Here is a 22,531-nt window from a genome sequence, read left to right as displayed (position 1 = left end):
TATTGCACCCACATGATGTGACACAAACGGGGCTACTGATTCTGATACTCCAAGATCATTTTTTTTTTTTTTTTTAAGAGAACAGAATAAGGAAATATAATGGCTCTGATACACTAAATTCCACAAGATGCACTCAAAGTGCTTCCAGCTATGCTACACCACTAAGAAAAGTGCATACTTAACAAGTGGACTACTTTGAAGAAAGCTAAAGGAAGCAAAATCTGAATAAATAATTATATATTTATTAACAAGAGGGCAAATATTTTCAACAGAAGATAAGCCACAAAATATGGGCATATTTGCGTTTTTATAGTTATGCATTCTTGGACGGTAGAAGTACATATGAAGTCAGATAAATGAGAAAGAGGATTTAATGATATTTTTGGGGATAGCTAAGATGAATTCTTCAAGGGCTATAAACAATGTGCGTATGTATATCCATAATGATAAAAGTTTTGTTGGGATAATTTTAAATCATCCAAAGAGTTTGTAATCCATAATTTAGTCAGGTTCAGGACAAGCATGGTCTCTACCAGTTATGTCTAAGATTTTCATGCTTATTTAGTGAAAGATTCCAGGTCTTTCTAATTAGGAATTCTTTGGTGACAAGATGATTATTTTACTACTGCATGACATAATGGATAAAACCAATCAGTGCATCAATGTCCTAGGTGATTTTGGTACCACCATATTCTGCACAAGATATGAAATTGGAAAAAGCTCTGAGGGTCCCGAAAAATTATTCCAACAAAACCTCAGTCGCCATGGATAGCAAGACCTGGTTTAAAACCCATGCCCAATTCATCAGAGGGATTACAGCACAAAATAGGCTTCCAACAGGGCAATGATTGTAAACAAATTCAATTTTAATTATGAATGAACCATTTCACCACACTACTCCACTTCAACGAACGTCAAATCATCAACTCGATATTATGCCTCCTCAAATTTTGAAACAGTTTTGGTAAAAGTAACTGAAAGTTTAAAAAATAGATAGAACATATATCGACAGGCAGTATCGCAGCATGGCAGCAACATTGACAGCATAATTAGAAATGATATGAGAAGATACAAAGATTCAACAAGAGTCACTGATTTAATAAGGAACATTTTCACTACAATGAAACTTTTCACAGCCACAGATTTTTCTTGTAGTTAAATGTGGCTGAGTTTTTATAAAATTTTCAAAAAGTTCAGTCATCCTAATACATATGCACTTACAATAAGCACCATGTTATAAAAAGTAAAAATGGGCACTGACTCCTGAATACCACTGAGTAAGTTTATGCAGACAATAAATAGTTCAGCTGAAACCTGCTAACAAGAAAATTGTCATACACAGTCAGTCATCTCCACCAGAATGAAGGCCTAACTTCCTAAAAGATAATATCAAAATGAAATACTGCTTTAATCACCCATCTCTAATATATAAGAACAGCCGAATCTGCTATCATTGATGGTACATTGATGCAGCAGCTATTAGCACTGGTGGGCCAATGAGGCACATTCATTTTCTTCTGAGAATACATATAAGGCCACTCTATGAGATAGACCAACAGTAATGTTACAGCGCATGCATTAATTGAATATAGCTTTCCTACAATTGTACTTAAAAAACCCTGAGCTGGCATATATCCAACACACATTTGATCACCAAAACATCTCACCAATGAAAACCAAAGTAGTAAATACGAATTTCTGATCTACATTATCAATTTCAAGGATCAATGTTAAAATTTCTAGCGACACGTTAATGAAATACCCATGCTACCCACCTTTGATATACTTATCATACTCCTTATTACTATTAGTTGCTAGAAAAACATAAAACAATAAATATGAACCAGTATTATATGCATACAAATAATTAATTTTCCAGAGCAACAACAGCATTCAACAATTTTTCAAGGTATCATGTGCAAATATTTAACAATGAAAGTCTGTAAAAACTTTCTAGAAAAATATACATAACAACAAAAGACTCACAATTTCAATAAAAATCATGCCTATGGAAAACTCACACAGGCACATCAACTAGAACAGCTGACCCTGATGCATGATGCCCAGGCAGGAGTTGGATTTGAGTAACCCATTTCTTCAGCTTCTTTCTGCACTTCATATGGGTGACTAAGTACCTTCAATAAGAGTCTAACTCTGCTATAGTCATCATCAGTTTCAGCCATTCTTATTGCTTCCTCTGCCATCCAATTCCGAAGAACATAACAAGGGTTTACTTCAGACATCATACTTCTCCGCTGCTGCTCGGTAACTCCCTCACTGTCCAATCTCTCCTGGTAAGCACTCAGGAATGACTGGTAGTTGCTAAATTAAATGCCATATAAATGGAGATTAATTTACATAATAGCACTCTACTTTTAAATTCTAAATTTAAAAAAAATCTTTTACTTGTACTTGTACGCACATGAGATCAGCTGCAAAAACTTTTGCATACAAAATGAAATGTGCATCACAAGTACATCCCCATGACCTGGTGACTCTGGTTCCCCAATATTCATTTTAACAAATGAATAAAAAATACAACAGGGCCAATTACACACAAATTCGTACAAGAAGTGCAGCGATACCATCATGGATACTTACAAAAAATTATTTTATAGACCAATATGAATTCTTTAACAAAGCCATCTTTAAAATTCATCAAAACCAGGAAATATATAGCATCAACGGTCAATATTATGGATATTTGAACACAGGGGGTAATATTGTTGCCATTGTTCACACATATTTTACGAATTTTTTTAGTCATGCACGCAACATGCGTTAGTCAAGCTAGAAATTTACTATAGACAACGTTAGCTGGAATTATGTTAGGGATGAAACTTCAACATAATCCTGAAATACTTCAAGAATCCGTGAATTTAATTTAGCTTTCAAATAGTTGTTTATAATCATTAGCTTTTAAAAGCTACTAAAAGATACCAGTCTTCATTGAGCAAGTTAGTTTAGTAATGGGGTAAGAAAAACAAAAAAGAAGAAACTTTGTGCTTTCACATGAATATTTATTCACACATTTACACGACCATGGTGTTGATGTTAGACGTCATCATCAGGTGAACTCTACAGAGGTCCGTCACATCACTTTATACCAAGCTTGGAGGGGGAGGGAGGAAGGTAACTAGGTTGAACAGATTGGTCAACAGAGATGAGGGAGGGGGAAACAATTTGGTCATACGGTAGAAAGAAGTTAGGGGGAGGAGGCTCCCTTAGGGAGGGTATGGCAGGTGGAGGGGGGTAGGCCAGCCTTCCTCCCTCCCCCTCCAAGCCTGGTATAAAATGATGTGATGTACCTCAGTAGAGTTCACCTGATGATGACGTCTAATGTTGAAACCATGGTCATGAAAATGTGTGAATAAATATTCATGTGAAAGCACAAAGTTTCTTCTTTTTCATTTTTCATAATTATTCGCTTTCACAAAGTTACCCCTCAAACCATCAATTTAATGGGGTGAGGTATTACTAATAATTAGTTTAAAGTATACCAGGACAAGCCGCGGTGATAACTCTTACAGGAGTCACCCACAATTACTAATACATAATTATTATCACTCGACATAAAACAATATCCTATAACCCTTCTCGAGGCCAACCTTCTCCTCAATGGTGTCACAGATTGGTACATGATAACCACAAACTTTTTGGTAACTTTGAGCAAGTTGCAATTTGAGTGATGTAAAAAGTTTTCTTGCTGGGATTACATTTTAATGATGCATGAAAGCCCTCCGGTTAGTCAAGATATAATTACCACAGCTAATATAGCTGTAATGCAGAGCTATAATCAGGTGCCAATTTCATTATCAAATAATTTTGATCATGCATAAATTATATTTAGTTTTTCAGCGTAAAATTCAACTAGTGAAGTAGCCAAAAACGCAGTTGTTTACTATTTAATCTGGCACCAGAATTTCAATTAATATTCTACCTACCACCTGCTGTTCTCGTGAAAATGCAATATCTGTGAGATAACGTAAAACATTAGAGACCATATGAGGTATTCAAAGAAAAAAATTAGTTCAATAATTATTAATCAGCCTCTGTTTTGTCAATGTCTCATCAGGCAGGTCCAGGAACAAACTATACACCATATATCAATGTCAATTCTAATGCCCTAGCAACTTATAAAAAAGCAAGGGGAAATTTAACTTCATTTTTGAATTACAATAAAGGAGGCTGACGGTTACAGACATTCAATTTTGCATCAAGCTTCCAAACTGTATGTGTTTAAAGTATACATGAAGTGAATGTTTTGGCTGGAATTTATCATTATACCTCAACCATTTATCACATCCTCCAAAAAAATTAAATATACATTAAATTCACCAATATGAAATCAATACATAATTTTATAATGCAATCCTAAGGCATTTAACATTCTCCACCACTGTTAAGCCATGGGAATAACTTGAATCGTATCAGTAAAAATAAAGTGTTCTTCTCCTGAAGCGGAAGATTTTGTTAGTTCTTCATACTAACTACCAAACGTCATTCTTCCTCCACCAAAACCTTTCAAATGTCTTTATGAGACTATTCCACATCTTTCACTTTCATGTACCCGGACTACGAAAAATGAGTGATATAAGGTTGATACAATTTTGGACAATTCATCATCTTAATAATATAAGTCTGTATACAATAAAAAACCACACACAATCCATCGCAAAGATGAGAATAATCACATAAACAAATTTAGAGGATCAACGTATATAAAATATCAATTCGAAGAGTAGCTCAAAACATATCCCACACTACTAAATGGTTCCAATATAGTCTGAAAACATACCTATTTACTTGCTATGAACTGTTCCGAAATAAAGTTTTTAATTACACCTAACATTTTGGTAAAACCCACCCTGAAGTTTGCTCTGAGAAAATGGCTTGGTGTTGTAACTGGCTAACACGCCTGACAGGCAATTCGGAGATCGGGGTTTGAATGCCAGCTAATATTTTTTCATGACGAACTTCATCCTTTGGCGCATTTAATGTCCTTTCAGTCAACAATAGCTGATTTTCTAAGTCGCATGACTTTTTTATACCATTAGGGGTATTTTCTTTATAAGTTTGGTGGTTGTTGTTGTCCTTGTTGACCACATTGTTGGGGAAGGTGCTGGCTGTCTTTGCTCAGCATTGCACATACTTAGTAGCTACACCGGAAAGCACTTAGGAAAAGTTGCCACAGAATACTGCAAGATAGCCGTCAATTATGTAGTCCAAACTGATCTAATTCTTTTGATGTCATTTCCGCCGACTCTATACCCTCCTCCCTGTGAGCCATGGAAGGCCGGCCTCAACCTCAAAGTCAAGGTGGAATTCAGGATATGATTGGGCCCTTAATTAAGACAAGGCCCTTAATTGTCATTAACTCTATGAAACAATAATAATGATTTCATTTTAATTTCTATTTTTTGTGATTCAACCCAAGTACTGACATAAACAACTCCACTCAGAAGTCCACTCAGAAAATGTGAAAAATAGTAAAATAGGCAATACAATCATTATAACTCCACTATTCCAACATAAAATTAGCATTAATTAGAGTTAGGCCCAATAAGATTTTTCAAAAAGATGACAAAAAATTAGATATTAAAATCTCACTCACCTATGTTCTGATAATTTCTTTACAGCCCAGAGATGCTTTGGGATCTTATCCTGAGTAAGGTTACATAAGTCCTCCTCTCCCAACTGCCGAAATGTCATTGTGAAGTCTGATTTAGTTTCTTCCATCATCTTAAGAAGGGCTTCAACCAGCTCATCTGGGTTAAACAAATCATCATCCTCCAGAGTATCCTGAAAATTCATATTTGATTATTATACCACATTGAGCCTACTCCTGAGAGTATTCAATCAGAAGGGTGTGGATTTATTCTCCTTCAACCATTTATATTCCTCTCTGCATACTAAGTCCGAAATATGTTTCCTAATTTTTTACACCTTCAATAGAGAAGTTTCCCCAATTAAACGGAATCAACTGCAGCTTGTGCAGTATCATCAACTTAATAATTATGTGCAAGTGACTGAAATTAAGTAAGTCTGGTTAACTTGGAAATTAAAATTAAAATTTAACCTCATTTAAAAAAGCTCATAATGGTGGTCTATATGGCCATTAGCCATATAACATCAAATGATAATATGTAGTTCACGTTGCAAGAGGTAGACAGTCTCCATTGACTAAATCTATTGGATCATTCAGAAGCACTGCACTCAGACAAACATGTGGTAATAATCACAAATAGAAATCATCTAGGTGTAAAAACTTTCCATTGGGGTGATAGGTATTGTTTTACATCATGAAACCTTATATGGGACTGACATATCACTCAGCTCACAAAGCCTGGTGAATAAATGAATTATATATTTAATTTAAATATCCATTAGAGAAAGCAAGAACAAGAGCTGGGACTGGTTCATTTATGCACTATTGCATTCACTATCACAGCATTTTACTAAAAATTGATTTAATTTATGATTAATTTGAATACCCATGGCTTTTATGGACAACATGCAGATGATGGAAGCAGAACACCAACTTCAGTAATTTTACACACATTTATCAATCACCTTACGAATACCCAGGGTCAGAGTATGTTTGATTTAAGTGAGGAAAATTACCAAATTAGGTGATTTCTTTCACCATCATAATTGAAAAATTCCCCAAAAATATTAAACTAGGTATATATTGTACGTAGTTCTCAAAATTAAATATGAGTCTTTTTTGGCTATCCTCTACATTCCTATTGGGTATATTCTATTAGTTTCTTTTCACAGTTATCATGGCTAACCTAATATCAACTCTACTATTGTCAACAAAACAAAATGTTTTTTGAAGAGCGGGTTGACAAGCTTTCGATGCTGGTTTTAAGAAAGGAAGTTCAGATTAAGGGAGAAAGTGGACTTGATGGCCTCAGAAACCCTGTATAATATCATGAATACAAGTCCAATCGATGTGATACAAGCTTCGGAGTAGCATGTATGTTAATTTACTTGAATACTATTACACTGAAATTAAAACTCTTGATGATGCAGACTAGGATTCCAGATTTTAAATACACCCATGTCTCGTATAGCGCAATTTCGATATAGCGCAAATTCGTTCTTCGGGGAAACATTGCAACGCAGTGTAGCCTAATCAAAAATCTTAAACGCTCTCGTGATAAAACGTGAACTTGCGCTAAGTACACACGAAATTTCTATCATTTTACGCATATATAATATTATTGCTTGCCTCAAATCTTCTTTTTTGTTTATATATTAATCGAAATCCATTGCTGTGCAATGGCCGAAAGTATTACTCGTCATTGGGTACAGATAGCCGGCCTACCGAAGTAATTTATCTCGTCTCCTTAACAGAATGATAATACATAATTTAGATTGTTAATTAAGCGTGGGGCTGGTGGAAATGATTTTTTTTTTTCAGCAATACAGTTTGAGACGTATTTTTGCCGTCATAGGTTATCGGGCGATTGACTTCCAGGTAGAGGGTCTATGCTAAAGCCTTCAAGGTCATCGGTATTCATGGGGGAGAATGGAGCGGTGGCCGAGTTGCGCATGAATAGCATCAACACATAAAAGGGTCCGCTATAGAGTCTCAAACACAATGGCTTCGTTCCCTCCCCGCAGTCGTAGGCCTTCTGCATCTCAGGAATACAGTTCAGCAGTGGAGGGTGATTTAGATAGAGCCAGGACCATGATAGAGCCATACAGAGTAAAAACCAAGAGAATATGCCAAAATATAGGAATGCGTATAGAAAAATCAAGAATTTATCAAGAAAAACTGTAAACCTAGAAGAGGAATTGAAAGAGGTCAATTGCTTTGAAAATGGAGAATGTCAAAGCGATATTGCGCGGAAGTTTAAACGCACGAACCTTATTCTGAATGAAGACGAAGTTAAAACATCAGTGACCTCAGCCGCACCAACTTCAACCAAGCGGTCTACACATACGGAAAGTTCATAGTGAATCAGTACAAAAAGACGAAAGTGGTAATCACTCCGAGACATTTAGTGAAAGCTGCGGTTGGTTCCAGAATTTAAACGGCAAGCAGGTATTTTCAGTGCAGCGATATCAGGTGAATCTGCAAGTGTTGATAGTGCAGTCACCGCAACATTTTCTGATGAACTCCAAGCTGTGATTGAAAGTGGCTCCTTTCCCCCTCAACCAGTTTTTATTGTTGACGAGACGATATTGTTTTGAAAAGAATGCAATCTCATTCATTCATTTTCAGGGAAGGAAAACCTGGGTCAGGTTTCAAGGCATTTAAAGGCTGTTTCACGTAGCTGCTAATGACTCGGAGGACTTCAAATTAAAATGATTTATCATTCATAAACTCCGCTAGCTATGAAATGGCATTCAAAGTAGCATTTTCCTGTCATTTCGATGAGCGACAAAAGGGCCTGGGTGACACAATAGTTGTTTTTAGACTACTTTGAAAAATTGTCAACTACCGGCAACGCATTACGATTCCCTGAGATAGCAGATGTTAGTCCACCCACACGACAGGAGGGAATTTCAAAAGCACGTAAGAATATTTTGTAACGTGAATAAAAGTCTTCAAATGCGTGCATACTATCTTTAAAGATGTTTTAAACTATGAAAAATTATATAAATAATGTTTTCTAAGGCTATTTAGGGGGAATATATATGTTTTAGAGGAAATTCAATACCCAAGACCTATGCTACCAGGAACGCATCCCTATCTTCCCAATGTTAAAACGCTCTCGTATAACGCAAATTCGTATAGCGCAAAGACCCCAAGGAACGCATCCCTTGCGCTATACGAGACATGGGTGTACTGTGCCTAAAACACAAATGCAAGCACTGTCACAATGTTTGTAAGCAGAAAATCTTTCCTGTCATGCCTGCTGTTACTAGATTCCATTGCTGATTGTCTGCAGGGGCTCGCTACATCATCTAGTGGCAGGGAGGTAAACAGCATCATCTAAGTCATCTATCTCCCACTCTCCAAAAGAGCAAAGAATTTTTTGCAACTATGGAATTTTAATTCCTTGATAGCTTACAAAAAACAGCCATTGTCAATTTAAAATCGAATGGTGAAAAATACACACTCCAGACATTATAAACTTTCAGTACATACAAGAAAAAAAATTGGAAACTACCCTATTAAGAAAATTCTTCAGTTTATTCGTAACTCATCAAGAGACGCAACAATGATGTCATAGAAGAGCAAACCACACAGGAAAGCATTTCTTGGCCCAGAGGCATAACTAGGAATATGCGTTGGGGAGGGATAAGGGGGCTTTGGTAGGGCTATTCCCCAGGAAACTGGGAGGTCAGGAAATATTTTGAAAAATAATGTGCCTGAAAATACATTTTACATCATTTTGGCACTTAAAATTTAACTTTAAGCAGATACAGTTTTTATACATCAAATCCAGACAATATTTTAAAATATTTTTTGATTTCTCTGAGGCTTTAACGGGGGGAATACATCCTCTCATCCCCCCATAGTTACACCACTGTCTTGGCCCAAACTCACTAACACAGAAAAAATTGACACAGAGGGATGCTAAGGAGATTAAGCAGAAAAATATAACTTTAAAATTGATGCTGCAAAACCCTGCCATAACTTTCCAGGGATGGCATGAATTAGGCCTGCCAAAACAAATTATTTACTTAGATTTAAAAATAAAGAAGAAGATGAAGAAACTGTACACTATCAACGAAAACTATATATATGTAATAAAAATAATAAAAAATTACTTCATTTTTACAGCGACAAAAGTAGCAAAATATGCTGCAGCATGATGCTGCGTGAAATAAGAGGGTTTTCCTGATAAAGGGGATATCAATGCAATAAATACTTTTAAAATTTTGATTCTTAAAAAAAAGGAAAAATATTTGTATTTTGGTTAAATTCTCAAAGGCAAGCAAATTCTAGTACATCTGTAAATGGGTTTTCCTTTTTTTTTATTATTTTTTAAAATGAGATTCCATATCTAAAAATTGTTTCAACTCTGTAAACACTTAATGAAATTCAACAAAATGGAACCAAGAGATAAATTATAAACCTTCTATTACAAATAAAAGAATGTTAAACAATAAGCCCTTCATATAGCACAGATAAAGTACTAACCTCATCAATGACCAAAGATCCACCTCTTGTAACTTCAATCCAATTCCTACCACAGGCCAGACCTAGTTTTGCACAGAAGGCATATTTCCTCATAACTAGGGCTTTTTGAGATGCAACCTCTAGTATTTGTCTGGCATTATCAGTAAAATCTTCCTCTCCTTCACTGTCATTGTCATCAGAGCAAAGAAGAGGAGCTAAAGCATCTGCTAGGCGTTGCAGATCCCAATCAATAGCATGCCATTGTCCCCTGAGACTATATCTAAATGAAAGTAATCAGTAGGTCAGTAACAATTTGCTGCACATCCCAATCAACAGCATGCCATTGTCCCCTCCGACTAAATACATTTAAATAAAAGTAATCATTCGGTTTGTAACAATTATCTAAATACAGTGGTGGCTGTGTACAACCAAGTGGAAGAGGAAGAGGAAGATGATTAACTCGATTATAAGTGGACTTTGTTGTAAGAGAGGAATATGAAAAGTATAGTCTTCAAATCATTTTTTCATAGTTAATGAGATTTATATACAATGTATATTACATGGTTAGAAACCTTGAACATTCAGCTATTTTTTGATGCAGTTATCATGGTGCTCAGTGTCTTGTGGTAATAATTATTGACCAAAATAGAGTGATTATAGTCTCTGCTACTCAAACATTTCAGTTTTTCGGCCATTTTGTCAAGGGTTTGTCAGCTGTCCGTGAGCCTAAGTGCCTCCACTATCCATAGAGTTTCTTCTGTCTGCGACGGCCTGCTGCTGCGATCCACATTATAAAAATTTAGGCGGCAAGCAATAACTTCTCTGCACCACTTCAGCACACTTTTCACATCCATGCCCTTTAGACCATACATTTCTTCCAATGGGAAATGAATTTCAATCAGAGCAACCATCTTTGCATGCAGAAACTTAATGACAGACCACAGTTTGCACTTGGTGGGAGCAGCAGTCCAGATGTGAATTGCAAATGGCTGCTGTGTCGATAATTTCTTAATAATGAGGTACTGTTTAAACGGTGAGAAGGGGGAAGGACCAGCAAACACAACAGGGTAGTTAGATTATGGGTAGTGCTGGATGCAGCAACATGTAGGCCTTGGAGACCTTACTTTTCATATGCTCCTCATACATGGGCAAGTTTTTCTGCACCCAATTATAAAGTAATGAAAGAATCATCAAAAATACAATTTCTGGCATTATTTATGAGGTTGCAAAAAGGGTAAAAAAAAGGAGAGATCCTTGAACTTAGAGCGTGAGGATTACATATGTAGGATGGCTAGTTTTGCCACTTTTTTCTCAGAGATTATTGCAATACATACCAAGAAAAACTAAACTTTGCGTCAACACTATAGAAATTATTTTCTTTCCACATCGATACATATCTTACACCAGGATTTTCACCATGAACTTTCAAATTAAAGACTAAAAACAACAAAATTGAAATACATATGCATGTATACATGTACATCTGTTTTATGTAGGGATGGATGGATTTAGGATTTTTTTCGGATCCAGATCCGGATCAAATACTTGATTTAAGATGTCAGATTTTCGGATATTTTCAGAACCAAATGCATTTAGCACCTATCATTGTCATCACCACATCATTACCAAGATTTCAAAAATTTATGACATATCAATCAATATGCAAATGAAAAATGAAATTAAACTAAAACGTAAATAGGTATTTACCTTCCATTAGAATCTGAAGTGTTAGGAATAAATCTTGTATTATAGGCTTCCACAAAGCCAAAAGGTCCATAGTCAATTGTCACACAGCCTAAGGAGAGGTTGTCAGTATTTAAAACACCATGGACAAATCCCACGATTTCCCAGTACACAGCTAATTTCCAAGTTCCTTCAGCAACTTGCTTCAAGAGTTCTAGTAGAAGTTTTGGGCTGTCTTTCGGTTTACTATTCTGAAGAAATTGACCATTATAAATAAAAAAACATTACTAGCCATTTTCTACAGAAAATTTATCAGGTTGGGGGAAAAGAAATCCATTATTCATTATAGTGATCAACAGTCGTAGGTAGGCAGATCGTAAGGTATTGATCAAACAATTTCAGATTTATGCTCATTGTCAAGGTGAAATTTCACCCCAAAAAAATCTTTTGCTATTTTTTGTTTGATATACTCAAGTGTGAGTTACAGTTAAAATAGGAAACAAAGAGAAAATATGGTAAATTTTAGCTCTTCTCTGAAAAAGGCAAAAATGCAAGCCAGGCGGCTGAAATATTAAATGTTTATGCTCTTTACTACAGCCTATACTGTAACACCTAATTAAATGCAATTTTTGTTTTGTCGATTGGAGAACTTCCTCAGAGATAAGAAATTGGCATCAACATAAGATTGTGAAGATCGATTACAACAGTTTTTTGCCAATGAGGAACAAAGACTTATTTGAGAGAGGCATTATGAAGCTACCTTTAGAATGGCAACAAATTATAGAACAAAATGGTGCATATTTGACAGAAACCAGAAAATCCATAACATGCTAAATAACGTCTTGAAGTTCACGCAAAAATAATGGAGTTCTTTTTCTCCAACATTTTACAACCACGAGTTACAGTTTCCATTCTACCATGGATAAATAATCTTATATTTATTACTAGATAGCCATATTACAAGCCTTATACTGTCATATTACAAAATAGGATAGAAAAATTACCTGAACTACATCCTTGGGTAGAAGAGTTTGAACAAGGTATTGAGCTAAAATTTTCAAAGTTCCCCATTCATTAAAACTTTTGGCCAGTATTTCCAAGGAGCCAAACCGAAACCATGTAGGAGCTAGTCGCAGAACTACTGCAGCTCTTTCTGGCCGAGGGTTGCCATCATAAAATCTGTCTCGAATGACTGGATCATGGCTGCAAACAATTGCAGCCACTCTTGAGGTTGGAACACCTGAAATTAATTAAGTAGATATTTGAGGCACAAGGAAAGAAAGGTTCTATTATATACCATACTCATTCATTTAGGCCATGCCTTTGCATTCCCCATTCTATCTCACACAGTGGAACTTGGATAATTCGAACTTCTTTAATTTGAAAATTTCTTTTGTTCCCTAGCATTTTGTATTTAAAAAAATGCTAAAAAAATCGTTGATAATTCAAATTTTTTTTGGATAATTTGAATTTTTGGTGTGTCAAATTAAGGTATAAATTATAATCTGTGATTCAAAATAATTGTGAATTCATCAGAGAATATGCATTACTAATAACATACACCGAAATCATCGCAGAGGTGCTTGACAGCGAGAAGCAAGACGACGAAGCAGGCGGTTCAGGAGACGAGATCGCTGGATCATCAGCAGAAGGAGTACCGGTGCAAGGTGCAGCTGACGCCATGAACCACTTACAAGTACTTAGACGTTTTTTTGAAAGCCAAATTAATGTAAATGATTCATACTTCAACTCTTTGGATATATGTAGTAGAATCTTTTGCAACAGCCAAGAGACTTAATTTGAGGAAATAGTCAAAAATATCATCCTTTTTTGAAAAACAGTAGGCTTTGTTTTATGGTTGCCATCCCAGGAGTTTTATTTTTCAATATTCTCTTCGTCAATAAAGTATGTATTCAATGTTTTTAATCTCTTTAGTTATTATGATTCTATTGCAGTGTATAAAGCTATGACATCTTGTCTAAACATATACAATTACGACAGTGGTGTAACTAGGAATATGCTTTGGGTGGGGATGAAATGGTCTGGAAGGGAATGAGATGGCCTGGGGTGGTAAAAATTTTGAAAAATGACCTGCCTGAATAAACATTTTACATCATTTTGGCACTAAAAATTTAAATTTAAGCAGATGCAGTTATTATAATTCAAAACTAGGCAAGATTTTGAAATAACTTTTATATTTCTCTGATGCTTTGGGGGGGAGGGATCTATCCACTCATCCCCCCATAGTTAAACCAATGGATTACTAGTTAAGTTGGTAGTGCACAGCAGTTCAAATGTTGCTGAGGACATTTTAAGATTAGAATAAAAATGTTACTACTTACATATACTTTACTTAGTAGTTTGTTCAAATAAATATTCCTGTTTAAAGGTTACTTTCATCTTGTTAATATGCGTTAATAAAATAGAAATAGAAATTTTAATCACCTGCTTGGTCTTACATGATGTAGACATAGGCTTTGTCATACAATATCTACTCCTTAAAATACAGAGATTCAATGTTCACATTCCGTAGGATTTGAAATTTTCGCGTAGGCAAATATAAACATGGAAAATTGAAACATAAGATACAATAGTATACAATTTATAAGTAGGTTTTATGAATGATAATATTTGCAAGTTTTTACTAATTTACAATTTTCCAACATTTTACAAATTACAATTCCTTTTGGGTTTTTAGAAAAAAAGAGAATTCATCAACAATATAAAAAACTTCACTGAGTAATAAGGTTTTTACTTTCCTTTTAAATTGCCCAAGGGTTGTGATATTCCTGATACTCTGGGTAGAATGTTGTAAAAATTTTTTCCATTATGGTATGGACCATCACGTGATAGAAATACAAAACTATGCAGTACTGCATAGTTTTGTATTTCTAGTTAAGACATGTAGTTTATCACTAGATCTAGTTTTATAGCTATGGTACTTGTTGTTTTTAACAAAAAAATTATGTTTCTTTTTATAAATACCAGTATGTTAAGGATGTATAAAGAGGATAAAGTCAAAAGTATTTATATTTCAAGAGCGTCAATTTAATGAAGAAATTTTAATTGGAATTATGAATTTTATTGTTTTGGAGCTATTTATTAAGGATTTCTTTAATTCGAATTTTAGGATAATTTGAAGTTTTTAACTGGTTCCATGATGTTTGAATTATCCAAGTTCCACTGTATTTAGATAGGCCTAATGAAATATAAATCATTTAACAAATAAATAAGTAGACTCCTTTAGCCAGCCCTTGCTGTAATCATAAAAAAATTGCTTCTTTTTTAGAAATTCTTAGTTTAACCCTTTCGCTACCGCATTTTGGATTTTGATCCTAAAATTTTGAAACTTATATTTTTAGAATCAGCTATTTTTTTTCAATTTTTTGAGTTGTGTCTGACCTCTGTAGCACTAATGGTTTTAAAAATACAGATCGTCCTCTAAATGGGACATTGGGAACAACAGCGCCAGTTCCGTGGTGTAATGATTTCCAAAGTCTTAAAGTATTTAATACTGTAGAGCAGCCCTGACAGTTAGAAGTAAATTTTAACCCTTCCTTTTTTTCAGTGAAGAATGTGATGTTACTGTAAAGAAATAGAGATAAATTTTTTCACTAATTTATATAGTAATAAAACCAAACTTCAATGTGGGGTGAGTAAGATAATGCTGCCTTTTTTATTATTTTCTTTCACCCTGTATTAAAACTTTTTCTTAAATTTCAATTTTTTCTGCAAACATAAGAATAGGAAAATAGGGGACGACGAAGAAGTTTTGTTTACTTGATGAGTAATTGTCACCACCTTTATAACTTTTGTTATGTGCTCTATTTCTTCTTTCATTTGTTTGCTTGTCAGCTCAAACTTTTCCAATATCATGCAAATGTTAGACCAATAAAATACCAATAAATAAAAATAATCATCCATTTATATGATGAAAACAAGTAACAACAAATTGATTAGAAATAAAAATTTAGTGCTGGTTTTATTTTTTAAACATATTTTCTCTTTTCTTACAACGGCGTGACACAATTTTTACTTTTTCACGTGATACTCATGGAAACAATTTTTCTCACGTGCACAACATAAATTAATGTTACATTTTGTGCATATTATATATGTTTTACTTTTGCATCCGGGATTTTTGCATCTGCCAGTGCTTGCGACATTCTTAAATTCAGGAAAATGTCCCACATTATCAAATCTGATGTCATCTATCGGTTTTAAAATTTGCTTCCTTCTTTTTGGAACTGTTGGTGAAATGACAGGGCAGTTGGATGGTCGACCGCGTTTCTTCTCTGCAGTCGATCCACAAAGAACAAGACTTTCCGCAACATAAAGTCGAAAAGCCAGCAAGTCTAAAATTTTATTCTTTGGCAAACCAATTGCTTCTGCATCTGATCTATAATTCAACCAAGAATTAACCACTGCAAGATCAAATGCATGGTTGGCCATCCGAAGTGTCCACTTCCTGGTTCGGATTTTTGTCTTGTAAATAGCAAGTAAAAAGTCGCATTTATCAACCCCTCCCATGCTTTCATTATAGAGTCTAATGCACTCAGGTCGATCAATTTCAATGAAGGCATTGGTAGCTCGATCCCACCGTTTACATTTGTCCATAGTCCCGATACCTTTATAGTTGGAGCCTACATTTACAGTGTTATTATCTAGCCACTTCGTGATAACCACTGACCCATCATTACTCCTGACCTCTTCGGCGTAGCCTCGTTTTTGGTTCTTCTTCACCTTTGGATCATCTGTGAGAGGAGGGTTTGAAAATCTATTGATTCTTATGGTACCAATGGCGTAGATATCTTTCTTCAGTAAATACTGGAATAAATGATAACTAGAAAAATAATTATCGAAGTAGAGGCGGCAATTCTTTTGGTCAATGCGCTCTGCGAGTTGCATGACTACTGACGGCCCGAGACCAAAATCCTTGTATTTTTCTTGAATTTCTGTACTACTACCTTGGTATAAAATGAAGTCATATACAGTCCCACTTTCCCCGCAAAGTGCGAATACTTTTATACCCCACTTAGTTGGTTTATTCTTGATAAACTGTTTCACGTTAATTTGTCCTTTGAATCCAATCATTTGTTCGTCTACACAAAGGTTTGGCTCGATGTCAAGGTTTTTACATTGAGCTCTGATAGATTCATAAATCGGTCTGATTTTCCAAAACCTGTCATTAGAATTAGCTGGTTTCTCATTCACATCTGTTACATGGAAAGCTTGCCGAATTTTATGGAAGCGATTACGACTTATGTTGTCTAAAATGAGTGGAATACTGAATTTTTGGTTCCAAAATAGATGTATCTGCGGGTAATTGAAAATACCCATAGCCAGGTTTACTCCGATAAAAACTTTCATTTCTCGCTCATTTACCGGTGGGAAATTAGCCACATTTGTTCGAGTCGCATAAAGGTTCGTTTTTTCCACCATGTATTGCACCAAGTCATCTGTTATATAACGCTGAAAATAATCATAGGGCGATGGGAGACTTGTGACTTCTTTAGGCGGTAACTCATAAAAGTTTATGGCATGGGAGTCAAGAGGACCTTTTGTCCAAGAGATGGATTTTCTGTCAGTTAAATTGAGAGAATTAAAAATTTCCTTGCGAACTGCAGGATCAGGGTTTGGTGGCTGTCTTGGAGCCTGACTGCTCTGATGTGATTCACTGGTACCTTGACTACTTGATGCAGATCTTTCCCTGTTTTGCCGCTGACTTGTTGATCTCTTTTCTCTGGTCGAGGAGCTTGAAGCCTTTGAAGTGGACGGCCCAGGAATGTCCTCCGGTAAATTTATAATTTCGTACACATCAACATCATTATCATCTGATGGATTATCTTCATGGTCTCCACCTGATTCAATCAAAATCATTCATAAAACTCTGAGAGGAAAATAAGGTAGCTGACGTGACGTGAATCTAGGGTCTTAGTTATTGTAAGGTAACTTTATCAATTGAAAGGAACACAGGAAACAGGACGAGATATTTTCTTACCTTCTTGATCAATTACAGCTACTTCATGGACTGCGTCCTCATCATCTGAGAGATTTTCTAAATCGGAAGTATCACCATCACTGATTAAAATGTTAACTATTTGTTCATCCGACAAATAGTCAAAGCTTAAAAATGACATTGTTCTCTAAATTAGAACGTTAAGTTTCATAAAATCTCCGAAAAACAAACACAAGCCGTGAGCACGCACTTCCTTTCACAGTTTGTTTACTTTGATCGCTGACCGGAAACAGGTGGCGTTGAAAATATTGTCCTCTATACGGGACGATGTTTCTATAGAGTATAGAGGCTTCAGAAATCACTTCTGATTGATCTAAAAAATCACATGCACTCTACCAACGTATCTCTATTTAAAAAAAAATAACCGAGACTTTTATCAATGTCTTAAAGGAAATAAAAAAATGCTAAATTTGTTACGTCCGGTCACGTAGTAAAACAGCCCGGATATCCCAATTGCGAGAGTTGTAAGTAGTTCTAGATACGCCGAGTAGGTGGCAGCATGATACAGACCGCATCAATGTAGTGTCCTCTATATGAGACAAAAATATTAACAGGTCCAGAATAGGTCCCTAGTCTATTTATCTCCATTTTAAGCAACGTCCTCTATATGGGACAATAGAGCGAAAGGGTTAAGAACAGAGAAAGAAATAGCCAAAGTGCTCACTACATTGTAAATTTGAAACATTAAATGGAGCTTTTATGCTACTGAAGCATAGGCAGCCACATGGGTGTGCTCAGCAGGGGGCAGGAGAGCGCTGCATGCCCTCCCCCCTCCCCCCCCCCAGAAGCAAAGGTAAATTTAGTTCAAAACACAACTTTTTAACAAATTTTCTTTAAATCCACGAAAAGTGATACTAGGTAGTATAAAACATGTAATTAATATAAAAATATTTTTCCCGAGCAAATCATTTTAAAAACTAATAAAGCGCTGTTTAAGTTTTCTTGAAATTTTGTTTTCATAACCTTTTCTGTGTCACAACTTGAATGACCACGGCTTGCCCCCCTCTAGTTTTCATCCTGAGTACGCCCTTGGGTAGCCACTAGTCCAGCCCACTGCTGTATTACGTCAAACCACAGCACTGCGGTCATACACAGAGCTAGGTCATTATATGTCTCACTAAAATGTTCCTTGCATTGAGCTCAGGCCAGAGGGCATTTCACAGGAGCAGTTATCATGTCACGATTTCAAATAATCTGCTTTCAAATAGCTACAATTCACTGCTTAACGTGACAATACTAAATTTTTGTATTCTTATCTCAAAGAACATCACAACATGATGTCGCTGTGTATGCATACATTCAGAGGAGAATAAGTATACGATGGACTAACTAAATTTCTTAATAGCTCAAAGAAAAAGATTGATGCTCATGATTAAAATAATTATAATAACGGGTTCTGACCACGTACATTGTGGAAAAATGAAGTATAATGGCTAAATTGGAAGATTAATTTTAAAGTGAATTCTCAAATACATGCTAAGGCAAGGTGAAAATCCACGAAGTGGATCACTAGCTTGAAATCATTCTAAAGTACACTGGAAAGTGCAAATGACAGCAACACATCACAATGTATACTTGGGTGCCTTGTGTGATGTTGACAGGTGTTGAAATGATGACACATGCGTTCGGAGCCAAATTGTTTCAACAACTTTAAGTAATGCTATTTTTCATGAAAATACTATGGCTGCCTAGATCCATGTATTCTTCATCCCTGAGGTAACAAGACGCATTAACATATTTCACGTCACATTAGGATTACCTGAAACATATAACTACCGTAAGATATAGTACCATAAATACGGTATTTCTTGGCAAAAATTGCTGAAAGAAAGCCTGCACAGTCTTAACCAAAAATCGACGATGTAGAACTGCATTAACAATTCTACTAGCTCTAGGTTTATCAGATTCAAGAGACGGACGTCCGTCCTTTCTCAACAAATTAAACAATAAAATATGATAGAATAATTACCAAGATAATGCATAGCCTCGGCGCACAAGAACTCCCTGATTGAAGAGCGGATGACAGCCCGTCCATCTGCACCCCTGGAGTAAGGCGACTTGCCAGAACCTTTGAGTTGCAATTCCCATCGCTCTCCTTTCCTATAAGCAAAACATTGAGAGGATCAGCATAACAGATATTGGAAGGGATCAGGGAAGTGAATAGATGGTTTCCTCTACCCCAAGTGAAATTGTACTAACCTGTTCACGTACTCCCCCAGTAAATGAGCCCTACCATCACCAAGCTGACCTGCCCAAACCCCAAACTGATGACCACCATACCTATGAGCAAGCGGTGCGCAGGACTCCAAAATTTTATTCCCAGCTACAAACTCAACAAAATCCTTCGATTCTGCAACATCTGGCTCCAAATCCAAAATGTTTTTTACGACATCATCTGAGTACGCTATTAACTTCACTTCAGTTTCCAGGGGAGTAGGAAGAACGATGGAAAACACAGCATTTTTTACTTGACGGACATAATTTTCCAAAATTGGATCTAAGGGCAACTGCAGAAGTTTTGACGCAGAAAATTTCCACTGGTTCATAATGCCGAATTCCAGATAGCAGGTGGCCAAAAATTAATATCGCCGAGAGATATTGTAGTTTCCTTACTCGAATAACCAAATAAGATTATCTTCATTCTTCGGGTCCATTATCTTGACCCACGTAAGGTCATCCCACGCCCTGGGTAATAGCGACAGTGAATATGTCAAGAAGGAATGGTTTGTATTATTGTTATTTAAGCGAATTTGTTAATGAAACGAGGTGGAATAGTTAAAGTAACGTTAATGATTTAATTTAACAATATGAAAATAATGTATTTTTGATATAATGGGTGAAAATAAGACTTTATCATATTGGTGTAGACAAAGCTTTATTGGGTTATTCATAAATACATAAAAGCGACAATGCTTTGAAAACAAGCGTACAAGTAGAGGTAAGCAATCAATATATATGTAACGTACCATTGCAACCCGTTTACAGCAAATGTATGTTAACAATAACACTGTAATTACTAGGGCGCTATTCCAAAAACAGACCCCTTGGGAAACGAAAAATCAGGTGAACTTTGACATTGGATGTTACATAGCATAAAGACAAGGCACGAATGAAATTATTCCTTAATGAAATGGGAAATATTATAATCTGTGAAGGGGATCATTAAAAATATCGTAGTATAACGATAAAGAAACAGAAGACATTATATAAACTGGAGCGCTATCGGAATGACGCCTCGTCGAAAAAAGTGATTGCAGGCCATATGTCACTGGGTCATTCATTTGAACACCTATACGAATAATTTAAAACAACGAACTTCATAAGAAAGAAGAAATAACAAAATTTATTAAACATAGGATCCCCATAACCATTCAGCTCACATAGAAAAACCAAATTTTTTTTTAAATAGGGCGCTATTACATTTCGACACCGAAGAAATCCTCAGTAGGGGTTAACATTTACACTGACACATTCAAAAAGGTAAAAAGCGAATTTTATTCAAAACGCAAACCTAATTGTGATATGCAATGACGAAATAAAGACACAGCCGGAGCAGTTTCTAAAATTGGAATTAACGAAGTAGGAAAATAAATAATAATAATTGACCTACCAACAAATCGAAGTAAAGTTCAATGGGTAATTTTTTTTAAATTGCAGGGAATTTTTTTGTCCGAACTCCTCTAAAATACGATAAAAAAACATCGAAGATTACAAAGCGTCCATAGACCAAATCGTTTAATAATAAATACAGTATAACCTGGAGTCAACAAATACTAGGGCGCCCACCAGGGGCGGATCCAGGTTTTTTTCCTGGGAGGGGCACAGGGATACCTCGCAATACAAAACGAATGCAATGATAATGGGACCGTATTAAAAATCTTGCATATTTTTGAGGGTCTGGGGGGGCACGTGCCCCCGTGCCCCCCCCCCTGGATCCGCCTATGGCGCCCACACGAAATCACGCCCATGAAAAAGGATTGAACAGGCTTGGAAGTCATTTTTTTCTAACGACTGTGACGTACCTAGAGCTGAGATAAAGCATACATAACAGAAAAGACATACGAGACCAAATGGAAAAAATGAAAAACAATCATATAACATCACTTAGCCTCTTTAAAAACTAAACTTGGGCTTGCACAACCCACAGTTTCCGCACCAAATCAAATTCAGGAACAGTAAAAATTTTTATGTCTGATTAATTTGCAGCTGCGATGAAAGGAAAAAGTATAGACACTTTAATAAAATCAAAATAATAGGACTTGAGGGTTTGAAATAACTTTCACACATAAAAGACGGAGAAATAAAATAATTTGCCAGAAAAATATTCGAGAAATGGGTTTAAATTCGTCATTTTAAACCCATTCGTCATTTTAAACCCATTTAATGTAAATGTGACATTTTAAAAAGACTCCTTCAGAATTTCGGATCGAAACTCATCTACATTAGGAGGTAACACATCAAAGATTATGTAATACACATAGCCCATAAATATTTACGTTACGTAGAGATACCACGAGTCGACAAATACAAGGTCACCCACCCCGAATCACCCGCATGGAAGGTAAGGGGTATGAATGGTAAAATATTTTTTCCCGACTATCGAGCCCGGCCTAAAGCTGTGATGTCACCCTAATCGTAGAAAAACATGTTCAACCAAGGAATGAAAATGAAAAACGACACAGTAAGTACTTTTCTCCTCTGAAATCTAGGTATTGGATTGCCTAACTCACTGCCTACGGCACCAT

General features: G+C 35.8%; 1 protein-coding gene across 1 annotated transcript; it reads right to left on the bottom strand.

The window, feature by feature from the left end:
* Window positions 1–220: 220 nt before the first annotated feature.
* Window positions 221–20,421, bottom strand: LOC124156246 (protein adenylyltransferase SelO-like). The gene is made up of 7 exons (XM_046530659.1): window positions 19,986–20,421; window positions 19,756–19,886; window positions 12,772–13,007; window positions 11,792–12,018; window positions 10,106–10,364; window positions 5,615–5,802; window positions 221–2,322 (listed from the first exon to the last, which is right to left on the bottom strand). The coding sequence occupies exons 1-7, from the start codon at window positions 20,330–20,332 to the stop codon at window positions 2,031–2,033; spliced, it is 1,680 nt and encodes a 559-aa protein (XP_046386615.1). The 5' UTR covers window positions 20,333–20,421; the 3' UTR covers window positions 221–2,030.
* Between the last annotated feature and the right edge of the window lie 2,110 nt (window positions 20,422–22,531).

Source organism: Ischnura elegans, chromosome 3 (assembly GCF_921293095.1).
Source record: "Ischnura elegans chromosome 3, ioIscEleg1.1, whole genome shotgun sequence".
NCBI classification, from domain to species: Eukaryota; Metazoa; Arthropoda; class Insecta; order Odonata; family Coenagrionidae; genus Ischnura; species Ischnura elegans.
This window is presented reverse-complemented; position numbering and strand designations above follow the sequence as displayed.